Below are 13,170 nucleotides of genomic sequence, written 5' to 3' on the forward strand. Positions count from 1 at the left end.
GCATATCAACATCGTAAAATCAAGACTAAGAGATGGACCTTCGAACTAAATAACACCAGGCCAATATTTGGCAGCTTATCACAATGCTTCCCACTTTAAGCTGGAAGCGAAGAAGGAGTTTTCTTGACCATCAACAGTCCAAGTATACTAGTCTAGTTCCAAAGAAACAGTCGCTAATTGAATTGTTGTTAAGTAGATATGTAGGTGAAGAAGCAGATTATCTATTCTTGGTGCATGGAGTTTTCGTTCCCGAGAGTCATAAGTAGCAGCAACTCATGAGTGAATGGGAAGTACCATAGACGATATCTTGTCCCAACTTTTTGATGAGTGGTCCAAGAGGCGTCCAAGCATCATGCCAGAAGCTTGCATTCCGGCCATTTCCCACATTGCATCTAACAAACATCTCGGCATGCAGATGAAGCTTAATTAAGGAGAGTTTCCATGAATCATTAACCCTTCTTCTACCATCAAAAACCCAATTTTCAATACATATTTATGAACAAATAGTGTTGTTTTATAACCTTGTGAGAGAAGAACCAACCCTTATAACATGTAAGATATTGGCCATGTACTTCCGCAAGTCGCAGCGACCAAAAAAGGCTATGAGTATAGTTGCTTAAGACCCAAGTATGTGGAGAAGGTGTCATAACAGCGATTTCAAATCATAACTACCAGCGTTGCTGACTTGCTGGTGTCCATTTACAGCGATCACTTTTCATTTTAGCGTTGTATATTGTTTGTCTCCAAAGTGTTGTGCTTTCTATTATGATTATATTGAGGTAACGCCGTAACGCAAGGTCCAAATAAAGGAAATGGGATTAATTGCTGATAGATTTTTTTCAAACAAGCAAGTACAGGTACAACATTTTGCTATGAGATTGTTTCACACCAATAAACTACAAAGAAATAGACACTTTATTGAAGAGAAGAGAGTGCATGGAACTTGTGTTCTTGGAGACGTTGGTGAGAACACGTATTTTGACTAAGGAGCCTGGAAAGGCTTGAAATCCTTGAGACTTGTTATGAGTCCTTGCACTGATCCCGCTGCAGCAACGATGGATACGACGAAACAAGCCCAGCTCAAGATTTTTAGCCAAGTCCAAGTGAAAGAGAATTTCGGTATCTTCTTCTGAGCAATATGCATCTCAATGGGAAAGTAAACAGTCAAAGGCCAGAAGGAAGCTGCTCCAATAAGACCCAAGAAATCATTGAAGAAAGGGAAGATCATGGCTACAACCGCGGTGACCACAACATATGAAGTCCTCCAAACCAATCTTAGGAAGTTGATACTAAATTCACCACAGCAAGGGACATGGATTTTGTATTCTCCTGTAATGAACTTGTTATCTGGCCAACGTTTTGCGCTCTGGCTCTCTACGAACTGAAAGATGGGCTGACAAAAGACTTGGTAGGCACCGACAAGATGCACGGCGATACAAACATTAGCAAAGTCGATTAGCCAGAATGGCTCATAGAAACCAAAACCAGTTAGGAAATTTCCGGGAGCATCATTTCCAAAGGCAGCGTAACCGACACAACCGCATAACATGTAGAAGAAGGTCGTTGTGGAGACACCCACAAGGCTTGCTCTTTTCATGGCTTTGTTCTCTGATGGAGGACCTGCTTTCAGGGTGTCCTGCCATGGTTTAGAGATATACAATTGTTTATAGTTTAGTAGAGATAGCCAAAAAAAAAAACACAAAAAATAATAGAAGCTAACCAAACTAAACAGAAGTTCTTATTTTTCGACATTCAAAAAAAGAAGTTCTTATTTTTAATGAGTTATCTGAATGTGATCGTTAATTGTCAAACAAAGTGTAGCCCTTAGAATGAAAAATTACCTGACATTAAAGGATGTTTGGTTCAAGAAAATATTTGGTTTAATTATTTTATATTATTTAGTCATGAATTTTAAAATATATATATATACATATATACATATATCTTATTATATAAAGTATGATTTCAAAGTTAGTAACTCGCATGATCGTGACACGTGTCAAGTCTATCGATCAGATGTTGACATGTGTCAAAAAAATATTTAACTTTTTTCTTTAGCGAAATAAGAAAATTAAAAAAAATATATTTACATATACTAATTTATATATCTAATTTCTAAATTTCGTTAACTTTATTTTTCTTAACGAAAAAGGAAAACTAACAATTTCTCTTTACATGTGTTATTGGTCAATTAGATTTGGCATGTGTTAATTGTTTTTTTTTAAATCATTTAGTATGGATATAGCAAATAAACAATAACCGTTGAAGATTTAAATGACAATATAAGTTCACATTAATTTAATTGGATAAAATTGTATTTATCATCGTAATATAGTGTTTTTATTCTTCAAATGAACACACAAAAGTTTTACAAAAAATAATGAGCTTATAAGAACGAACGAATATTTGAATATTTGATAAGAATATTAGTGTGGCTATAGTTATAGTTTATTTTAAAAATTTTAACGCATATAGTCATAATTATAAACACAAAATATTTGGAAAAATGGCTTATATGATTGAATTTTCGATTACTTAATGAGAATGTTAATATATATTTTTAATGATTTAATTATTAATTATAACTCATTTAAAATTAGTTTGCCATGAGGTAAAACTAACTTATGAGATTACGTTATATAGAAAAAATATATTTTAAACAATGTCATGTTTTCCATAATTTTTGTGGATTTCTATTTTTAATTAAATTTTTTGTTATTTGTTAATTATATTTAATATTAACTAAGATATAGATTTGATATGATATACATACGATTTTGATATAAAATTATTATTAGCAGTTTATCCATTAAGATGAACTATGAAGACTTAAAATCAAGTTTATTATGATGCTATAGATAGTTAATTTATATTGCAAAATGAAATATGTAAGACTGAATTTTCTTTTTAAAAAAATACTAAGTTAAATATATAAAAAGTGTGTCGGTTACTATTTAGGATTTAAATATCACCAATACAAAATAGTGTGTAGAATTAAAATTCAGTTTATTAAGATGAAATAAATAGTTAAAATGTATAGCAAAATGGAAGGTGTAAGATTTAATTTTTGTTTAAAACAAAAAAAAATACTAAATCAATAAATATTAGGAAAAGTGTATGAGTTACTATTTATTATTCAAAATTCAAATATCATCGATAAAAATATATATTTATATATTACACCCGCCTATTTAGGCGGGCCTTATCTAGTATATATATAATAGAGGGTTATTAATTTTTCTCTTTAAAACTATCATTAATATTTTATTTTAAAAAAATCAACCAATTACAAAAAACTGCATAATATAAATAGTCAAAAATATCAAATAATTAAAATTTGCATTGAAACAGGTAAATATCCTATATTTTGAAACATAAATAATATATTTTTAAATTTCTATGTATTTTTATCAGTTAATGATGATGAATTGTAAACTTCAAAAAATAATTGAATACTATTGGCTCTAAAAAATTGTTAAAAATGATGCATTTATAGTCAAATTAATATATTTTTTAATATGTGTAAAAATTTTAAAACTTGGATTAATAGGAACATAGGAATTGTCATTGTTTAGGATAATATTAATAATGAATTAAGACTTCTCCAGTTCCAAGAGAATTCCAGACATCCTTGGTTACATCAAGAATTCCATAAGTCTCTTGAATTTAATTATATAATAATTTATGCCAGAAAATAATTCTTAAATATTTCAAAAATGTTTTTGGTTAAATTTTAAATCATTAGAATCGATTAAATATAATTCATATCCTTTCTTTTGTGCAAACAAAAGAATTAATATCGATTATTCAAAGAAATATATGATGTCTACAAAAATAGGAGTTTATTAAAAGAGTTGAAAAAACATGAGACATGAGTCTTGACTTTTGACTTGTGGTGAACTCTTAAATTGTTTAAATTGTTTTCAATATCGAAATGATTTCAAATTGAATAAGCTTCTTTATAGACTCTGGCTCCTCTCAAAAGTAATTATATGTCTTTAATGGGTAGGTCCATGCAGTGACGTTTACTTTGCGACCAAACGGCACACAATTCAATTTTTTGGGGCTCTCTCTTATTGCTGTCTCCCTAACTCCTACTATCATTAAGTCAACCCTCAACATGCTTACAAAAATATCAGTAGGACATTAATAGTGACTACTTGCCTGTATTTCAATGAGCACAGTTGAGTATGCATAGGCAAATGCAATGTCCCCAATCGCTTGGAACGTTCTCCATACTTTCTCGGAACCCGATACATCAATCCCGACCGTAACTCCTGTCAGTGTTGTTCTTACATGCTCACCGCCACCTTTATTCGTTCTTCAAAAACATTAGAACTCACTCTATAAAAAGATGAAATTATTATAAGGATAGGAATGTATAGTTAGTTTACCAGCCGCTTTGGCGATGGAGAGGCCAACGCCGATGGAAGCGTAACAAAAGGACATTACGGCCGCTAGAATGGAGAGCCACGAGAGGTTATGGAAATTTGGGATTTGGCTGAGAATAATTTGGATGATTGCAAATACGATCATGAAGGGAGTGTTTGAAGTGGCACATTTCACATTATGCCCATTTTTGTGGAAACAATTCGACCTCTTCACTGCCCTGTTTCAATGAATCCTCAAATCGTCAGTCTAATGCTTTCTTTTTTTCTTTTTTCTATATTGAAATAATTCATTCATAATATAATTTTTTTATGCATAACTCATAATTTAACGATATAGTTTATCATAATTCATAAATATTTGTAATAAAATTTACAAAAAAAAATATTATTATCATTCAGAAATTCGACAATCCTAATAGATCAAATTCGATTCTTTAGTGTTTTTACTTTGTTTTAGAAATTGTTTCATTCCACAGTCCATTAAACCCCATTAAATCGAATAACTAACACACGAAAAAAAAAAAAGATTTTTGGAATTTTATATAGCATATTTCTACCTATCATCTCATAGGCCATAACAATTTGTCTTCAAAGGTAGTATAAATTAATAAAAATGAGACATTTGTTTGTCCAGCCTTAAAACTTATTAATAAACATGCTTGATAATAATAAGTTAAGGAAAAGGAGAGTTTACTATTGTTGACTTTGACTATTTAACAAATAATAAAAAATATTTATCACAAATTAAAAAATTAAGTAAATAAAAAGAAAACGTACACCATGCTTATTGAAGCTGTGATTGTGTAGCCGATTGTTATTCCAATCAGATTCCCGTATTGAGCCAATCCACATAATTGCACTTTTCTTCCTCCTGTTTATTTTTTAACATCAATATATCTATAAGACATCGTTGTTATATACATAAACCATCAGTGATTCAATTCTACAAAATAATAAAATTATCTAATAAACAAAAACTGTCACAGGAAGTCAAGTTGACGCTTTTATACAAGAGAGTTGAAATCTTAACGACCACAACACGACATTTTCCAAGAGATACTACTATTCAGATATTGAAATTTTAGAAGCTGTCTTTGTCAAAAAATTTGCTAGTTCTTAGATTTTTCGTGTCTGAACCACAGGATCGCATTTTGTTCTTGTACAATTTCTTAATGTTAAAGTTAAGGGGAGGGTATTTTTGATAGTTTTCAAAAAAAAGGAAGAGAATAATAAGTGTGGTGAGGACAAAGAGAAGACTCCAAGAGACTATGATGTTGAAAGAATGAATGATCATTTCACATGGTATGGCATTATAAGAATCCAACATGTCAATTTTAAGACATACTTCACATAATATTTACTACAAAACAGCATGTGTATATATATGTCACGGGAATATTATATTGAGATATAACCTTGTTGTATTTTTAGAGCGAGTTTGAACTAGAAGTTCATGAAACTTAATATTAGTTGTCATAAAACTTAATCTTCAGAGTGATTGACCAAGAACACACAAAAAGAAAGATATATAGATAAACTGACCTAAATAGGATCTGACTACTTCCATGTAGGTATAGTTTCGTTTGCCGGTAACAGGGTCCGGGGAACGGTAACAATCGGCAAGCATGGTTGATGTAAAATATGTTATGAACGAAAAAGCCATTAGTACGGCGGGTCCTGCCACCCATCCAAGTTGTGCGATTGCCCATGCCAACGACAACACTCCCGACCCTATCACGGCCGTTATTATGTGTGCACTCCCGGTCATCCATGTCCCTATTCAATTTAATCAACCACACAAACTTTATGTTATTTAGGATGCCATTGTTGCAAACTCTATTTTTTTTGCGTTTTTGGTCGCATTAACACGTAAAAAAAAAAGTTTCACATCTATAAAATATATAATATTTCCAATTATTAATGAAATATTTTTAGTGTTATAAACTTAAACGTCAAAAGTTGGCGTCTAAAATTATTTAACGTGCTAGCTAAAACTCATAGTCTCCTTCAAGAAAAACTTATAATATAGCATGCCAACACAAACAAACAATTGAGACTTACTTGCCTGTACAAATAAACACATGTATGTGTTCATGTTGTCTGAATCATAACGTATATAAGATAGAAACAAAACGTTGAGTTACCTGATCTTTTCTCGCGGCCATCATCGTCAAAGTTTTTGTTAATATCGCCAATCTCATGATCCGTGTAGCTCTGTTCAACGGACATGCTCTTCTTCTTCTCCATCTATCGTTTGCTTTTGAGCTTAGTTATGATAAAATAAGAAGAAGAGGCCAAAGGTAGTATGTATGAAGAGTGAAGGACTCATCTCCACTTAAATAGACACACCACATTTCACACCTAATCCCTTTCTCTCTTTTTATTTTTTATGTCATATTATTTCTCTTTTATTATAGTGTTGTTCATTTTTTTACACCTTTCATTATTGTCTCTCTGTAGTTAATATATTTATTATTTTATGTTATGATTCTATGAGATTCATTTAATGTCGAATAGATTAGTTAGATAGATTTATTATTTATATATTGGATAGCCTTAGACCCATTTGTTGAAAGTTGACTACTGTTGGTGTTTATTTTGATTATAATTTACTGAGAGTGATAAATTAAATTAACTTTTCTTTGTGATGGTGGTGGGAGAATAATTATTGACACACTATCAGTGGCTCTCCTCTGTAGTTTCCTGGATCTTAGGTTACAAGGTCCACCACTTATCATTTTATTCATTTCTTGATTACACATACACATAATATGAAAATTTCAGTTCTTATTTCTTTTTTAATTCATTATACTACTACACGAATTCATAGATACAAAAATACATATTTGTAAGACATTTTAACCCATGATACATAAACATATATAAGACAAAAATATATCTTATATATGAATCTATATATCAACATGAACCAAGTTTTATGATATTTTGTTCACCAAAGTAAATAAACAAAATGTCTCTGTCTATGGAGAACTTTTTAACTATAACGACAAGAGCGTGTGCCAATAACATAAGGTGCTTTAGTGGGCAATTAATCTCGTTCATAGATTTTGGCTTTTGATTTTTCAACCAAACTTGGAACCAATTACGGTTTTTCCTTTTATATTCCTTTTGAATAAGGTTGACGATAGTTGAATTTTCAACGATTCTATTACTGTCAAATATTTTTTCTTTCCACTATATTAATTAGACCATGTTCTCGATGTTTTTATCACGCGGACTTGACATCAAATTCTGATAAGAGAGTCGACCAATTACAAAGCCCCCCTTTTTGGTATATTTCATAGAAAATATAAAAACTGCATATTTATACTAAAGTTAAAAGAGAGCTAATTAAGTTTTCAGTGTCTTTTACACCAAAAAAAATACTGTAAAAGTTTTCAGTGTCTTGTTACACAAGATAACATTTAATCAATAGTGGTTTAGCGGTAAAAGATTTAGTGAGGCAGTCAACTCATTCTTTCCTAAAATTCGATTCCCATCCATAATTTTTTTACTTGTGTTTAGCCAGTTAAAAATAGTATAACGTGTTAGGTCTATAGGAGGAATTTTTTAAAAATGATTATTCGACGATTACATTCATTCAGATGAAAGAGTTAGATTTCAACCCTATCGAATGTTTTCGTAAAGAAACCGGTCAATTAAGTGATGGTAAAAACATGTTATGTGCTCAATTTTTAATATGCAAAATATTATTCCGTAATGTAGAATGAAGATCAGAAGTGGCAAGTTTAGAAATGAAGATTCGAAGTAGCGTGAAATTTTTAGATCTTTTAGATCTGCACCGAAGAACTCCATCCACATATCTGAGACCAATATGCAAAATTGAGGGAGTACAAGGCAGCCACAACATTCCCAAGAGAAACACAAACTCCTCCGATGGCATAATAGCGGCAAATCAGGAAGATCCATCGCAACGCAAACTAATCAGTGAGTAGAAAAATGCCAAGACCTCCGCTGGAAATATTTTCAAATTTGGAAACCTTCAAATTGTGATTTAGAATCAAATCACCTACTTTGAAAGTTAGAGGAGAAACCCAAACACACATAGGTTGTGTTGGATTTGAGATTTATGAAATAGGCTTATATTTGGCTTATACTTTTAATGTATATTGTCAGCATATTTCTTTTTGAAATTTAGGGCTTGGATGGGAAGCACGGCTCTTGTGGTGGATGATAATTTAGCTAGTTTAACCCAAATTTTGGGAAAAATAACTAGATTAACACCTAAATATTGTGGTTTACTAGAATAACACAATTTTTGTGTTAAAAGACCAAATACCCATTTTATTTTCAATTCTATTAAAATAAACTAATTAACATATAATATTTTAATTAAATAAAAAATTGAAAAAATACAAAACGAAAAAAAAATACAAAACGACAAAGAATTGAAAAAAAAAATATAAAACGAAAAAAAATTAAATTAAAAAAATTATATATATAACGAAAAAAAATATAAAACAAAATAAAAAATAAAATTTGAAAAATAATATATAAAACGAAAAAAAATACAAAACGAAAAAAAAAAAAGATTAAAAATTTTATATATAACGAAAAAAATAAAAAAAATAAAAAAAAATTGAAAAAAATATAAAATGAAATAAAAAATACAAAACGAAAAAAAATAGAAATTCGAAAAAATAAATATATTTATCTAAAACGAAAAAAATTAATCATATATTAACAAGATGAGAGCCACACATGAGTCATTTAATATAAATAAGTCTGTCGCGGTAAGAATATGTCTGTCATTACCAGATTATGCAGATTAAAATTCTATCTTCATCAATAAAAATGTCATCAATGACAAATTTTTTTATATCCAATCTGAAATCTGTCATAATATAAAAAAATCTGTCATAACATAAAACATTTTGGTTGCGAGTATATGTCATTCTAGCAATTTATATTTTTAAATAACAAATCTGCTATCACACTCCAGATTTTTGTTAAAACAAAAAAAACTGTCATAACATAAAATAAATCTGCTATCACTAATAAGTCAAACTAGTAATTATTTTTTCATTAACAAATCTGCTACATTATGACAGATTTTTATCAAAAAATATAAGTCTGACGCCACTGAAATAATAAATCTGCCACATATTTTAATAAATCTGTCAAAATTACAAAAGTCTGTGGTGTCATCATAAAATAAATCTGTCGTAGAGAAAAAATCTGTTACAAATTAAATATCTGTCGTCACCTATTTCAAGTAAGTCTGTGGGAGAAAAAAAATCTGTCGCAAAAAATCTGTTGGAGACAAATAAGTCTGTCATGGAAATTAAATCTGTCACAACTTATCCAGCAGACTTTTCAAATAATTTTTTTTTCCTAATATTTTTTGCCCACGTTTTTATTATTTATTTAAGGGTAATTTGACCTTTTTTTATTCCAAAAAAGAGAGAAAGGGTATTATGGTCACGAAAATAACTCATTTAACCCCTAATTTTTTTAAGACACTCTAGTAATTAAACTCATAATTTGGGTTAATCTAGTAACTTTCCCTTAAAATAATAATAAAAAATTTAATGTCAACTACCAACAATTATTAAACACACATCTCCCACAGCTTTAACTTTTGTAGTGTGGTTCTATGTGTTGTGGTGTGCGTTTCTCCCGCATATGGGCTTTTTTTTTTTAATTTTAAAATAAAATCAAAAGAAAAACAGCTTTGAATGGTGAAAAAAAATGAAACACACTATGCGTTTTTTCTATCCACAACAAACATTCAGGCCCTAGTGTTTAGAGTGTGTTTATACTGTTGTTTAATTTTTATATTTTCTTTTTTAGACAAAAAAAGTTCAAAAAAAAAAATCTACAATCAATTTTATTTACTAATAATATTTTATTCAAGAAAGATGGTTTTGATTACATTACAAAGTTTTCCAAAGAATTAGTATAATTTAATTATTGTTATACCTCAACCTCACTTGTGATATTTACCATTCATATATTATATGCACTGCTTATTTCATACTAACCACATTTGTTCCGTATAGTACTATTCACTCCAATACACTGTAGTAAAACCGTACTGCACTATTCAATCCGCTTGTCATGCACCGCCGATCCGCTACTACTATTCGAAGACTTAAACTATTGAGTTTTGTTGTTAAAAAATTAACTCACATCAATTGGTGACGTTGATATGAAAATCAATTCTCATTAATGAAAAATTCTCCTCTTGAATACATGAACATTGAGTTTCGGCTATATAATTTATTGGGCTTGAATGGAGGGCTGTTTAAAAGATGGATCCTACGCTTGATGGGTTGAAACGCATTTTCTTCCATTCAAGGAAAATTTAAAACTAAAATGGTTTCTTCATTAAAATGTTAAAGAAAATTGTTGAACCACTTGCTGTTCAAAATCAGTGAACAAATTTGATGGTCCGCACATGATCCGCTAAACACCAATAATATGGACAGCTCTTACCGCAATTAGGTTTATTTAATATTATTTTAACGTTAATTATTTTAGAACTTGAAACTGTAAAAATAAAGATTTTTTTGTACTAGTAAATCAATACTTCAAAACAACGTTTTCACGTCGGATCTGACCGGTTAATCTGTGATCTAGATACTTCTCTGGTTTGGGTTTAATACTAATATCCATCAATCTTAAAATCCGAAAACCCATTTAAATTCGTCTTTAACTTGTAATCCAACGAACTGGTTGAGTCGGTTGGATAACGGTTCACGAAAATTATTTGCTGTTGAGAATAAAATATAGGGTTTTAGTTGGATTAAAAAAATTTATCACTTATTATTATTATTGTTAGAATTCATATTTTGCGAGTAAAATTATTTAAAAATATAGTTATTTATTGTACTTATTAACATTTAGATGTACTATATTGTATCTAAAATAGTAAATAACATTATATAATAACAACATTGTACAAATATTTGTACATTGAATTATAAAAATATATATTCAAAAATGTTATAAGAATATTTATACATTGAATTAGAAAAATTATTTATTCCTAAATATGCTAAACTACTAAGAAAATTTTAATCTATATAATTTAATTTAATATGTATAGTATTATATACAAATGTTTAAATTAAAATTGTGGTTTTTACTATATAATATTTTGATCCGCATTATTTGATCTACTTTCTACATTCAAATACATGATTTAGAATGCCAGAACTGCTTGATCCGCACTTGTACCACCAGATCCGCTTGATCCACACTTGTTTTGCTTGATCCGCTCTACCTGAACCGCTTCCTCTATTCGGAGCCTGTGGCTACGAATGGGGCAGCGGGCCAATGGCGGAGTAACGGTAAAGCGGGACGTACCGCTTAAGCAGTTTTGACACAGTGTAAGTTTAACATGATTTAAAAAATGAAAATAATCCTTGGACTGCTTTTAGGAATCGTTCAAAAGCAAATATAAGCGGTTCAAGATCTGCATAAGAAAACAAGTGGTCCGTCCTGATCTGCATCACTGCATGTAGTACACAATTATATTATTATTTTTAATTCAAAATTATTATTTTTTTCCTCGAAAACCATATAATGCTTTTTCATTAAATATTTTTGTGAAGAAAACTATTGGTCCGATTAAAATAAAAATACGAAAATTATGATATGTTCTGTTTTGTTTGTTTGTTTTTTTTTTTTTTTAAATCTGAAAATTTTGAAAACATTGCAATATTAAATAATAGTTTACATTCTTCTAAATTTTGAAGTGGTTTGAATTTTATTTAGTATGTTTGAACAATAAAGTTGACTAGATAAATTATCTATTTCTAATCATGATCGGATTTTTTTTTAATATTTGAAATAGGCATATTTACTTTTACTAAAATACAAATTAACTAAATCTTAAATTATTCTAATAATAATTGGAGTAGTGCTTTAAAATACTTGAATTACATATATTATATATCTGTACTAATATTATCTAAGATCTAACTCCTTTTTATTACGATACTTATAGTTAATTAATAGATATTTTAGGTATTTCATATACATTTTAAATACATTTTCAAGAATATAAAACAAAGATTGAAAATTTATTTATATATAATTGTTTTAGTATGTATAGTATATGTAAATACTTTATTTAAAACTAACTTTTTTTATAATATAATTATTTTATCTGTACTTCTTGATCCGTTTTCACCATTCAACACATATTTTGAAGCGTTCGACCGCTTGATCTGCATTTGTACAGCCAAATCTGCTTGATCTGCTTTTGTTCTGTTTGATACACTTGATCCGCTTGATCCGCTCCGCCCGATATGCTTTCTCCATTTGGAGCCATTGTCTTCTTATTCTAATTATTGATTACTAACATCAAATTCCCGCTTCTTCTTCTTTTCTTGTTTGTGTCTAAGAATGCACATACAAAGTTTGGTTCGTGAGCTTATGGTAGTGAATGGAAGCAATAAAACGGGACGGATTTTGACATGTTGCGGAATAGATAAAAAATACACCAATCTATTTAAGAAAAACCGCAGGGAGACAAAGCTTATTACCGTTTTCTATTTCAGGGTACAAGAATTGATGCTGTGGTTCCTCCAGTTTCATACAAAAGGAACTTTCCTAGAAACCTCAAAGAAGGACATTGGTACTTTCTTTGGCAATTTGATGTGACCGCACCTTCATTGCCTGAAAGGAACTCTAATCATCCATACCAATTTAGCTTTAATAGGAAGATAACTATGTTTGTTTTTCTGTTTTAAAAGTTTTGCGGGGCGAATTTTGTTTGTTTTTCTGTTTTAAAAGTTGTGCGTTCTAC

At 29.7% G+C, this 13,170-nt stretch overlaps 1 protein-coding gene across 1 annotated transcript; it reads right to left on the reverse strand.

Annotated features, from left to right (window-relative positions):
- Window positions 1-796: 796 nt before the first annotated feature.
- LOC9301820 (amino acid permease 6) lies at window positions 797-6,752 on the reverse strand. The gene is made up of 6 exons (XM_021033621.1): window positions 6,536-6,752; window positions 5,934-6,167; window positions 5,169-5,262; window positions 4,395-4,609; window positions 4,165-4,310; window positions 797-1,636 (listed from the first exon to the last, which is right to left on the reverse strand). Exons 1-6 carry the CDS (start codon window positions 6,636-6,638, stop codon window positions 983-985), a joined length of 1,446 nt encoding a protein of 481 aa, XP_020889280.1. The 5' UTR covers window positions 6,639-6,752; the 3' UTR covers window positions 797-982.
- Between the last annotated feature and the right edge of the window lie 6,418 nt (window positions 6,753-13,170).

The sequence above is a fragment of the Arabidopsis lyrata genome (genome assembly GCF_000004255.2).
Source record: "Arabidopsis lyrata subsp. lyrata unplaced genomic scaffold ARALYscaffold_8, whole genome shotgun sequence".
NCBI lineage: Eukaryota > Viridiplantae > Streptophyta > Magnoliopsida > Brassicales > Brassicaceae > Arabidopsis > Arabidopsis lyrata.

Excerpts from the sequence above, each read along its gene's own strand:
- LOC9301820 (XM_021033621.1), bottom strand. The coding sequence starts at position 6,638 with ATGGAGAAGAAGAAGAGCATGTCCGTTGAACAGAGCTACACGGATCAT. Across the intron at positions 4,610-5,168 it reads ACAGCTTCAATAAGCATGGT|GGCAGTGAAGAGGTCGAATT; the intron begins GTACGTTTTCTT and ends TCATTGAAACAG. Across the intron at positions 1,637-4,164 it reads CTGTGCTCATTGAAATACAG|GACACCCTGAAAGCAGGTCC; the intron begins GCAAGTAGTCAC and ends AAACCATGGCAG.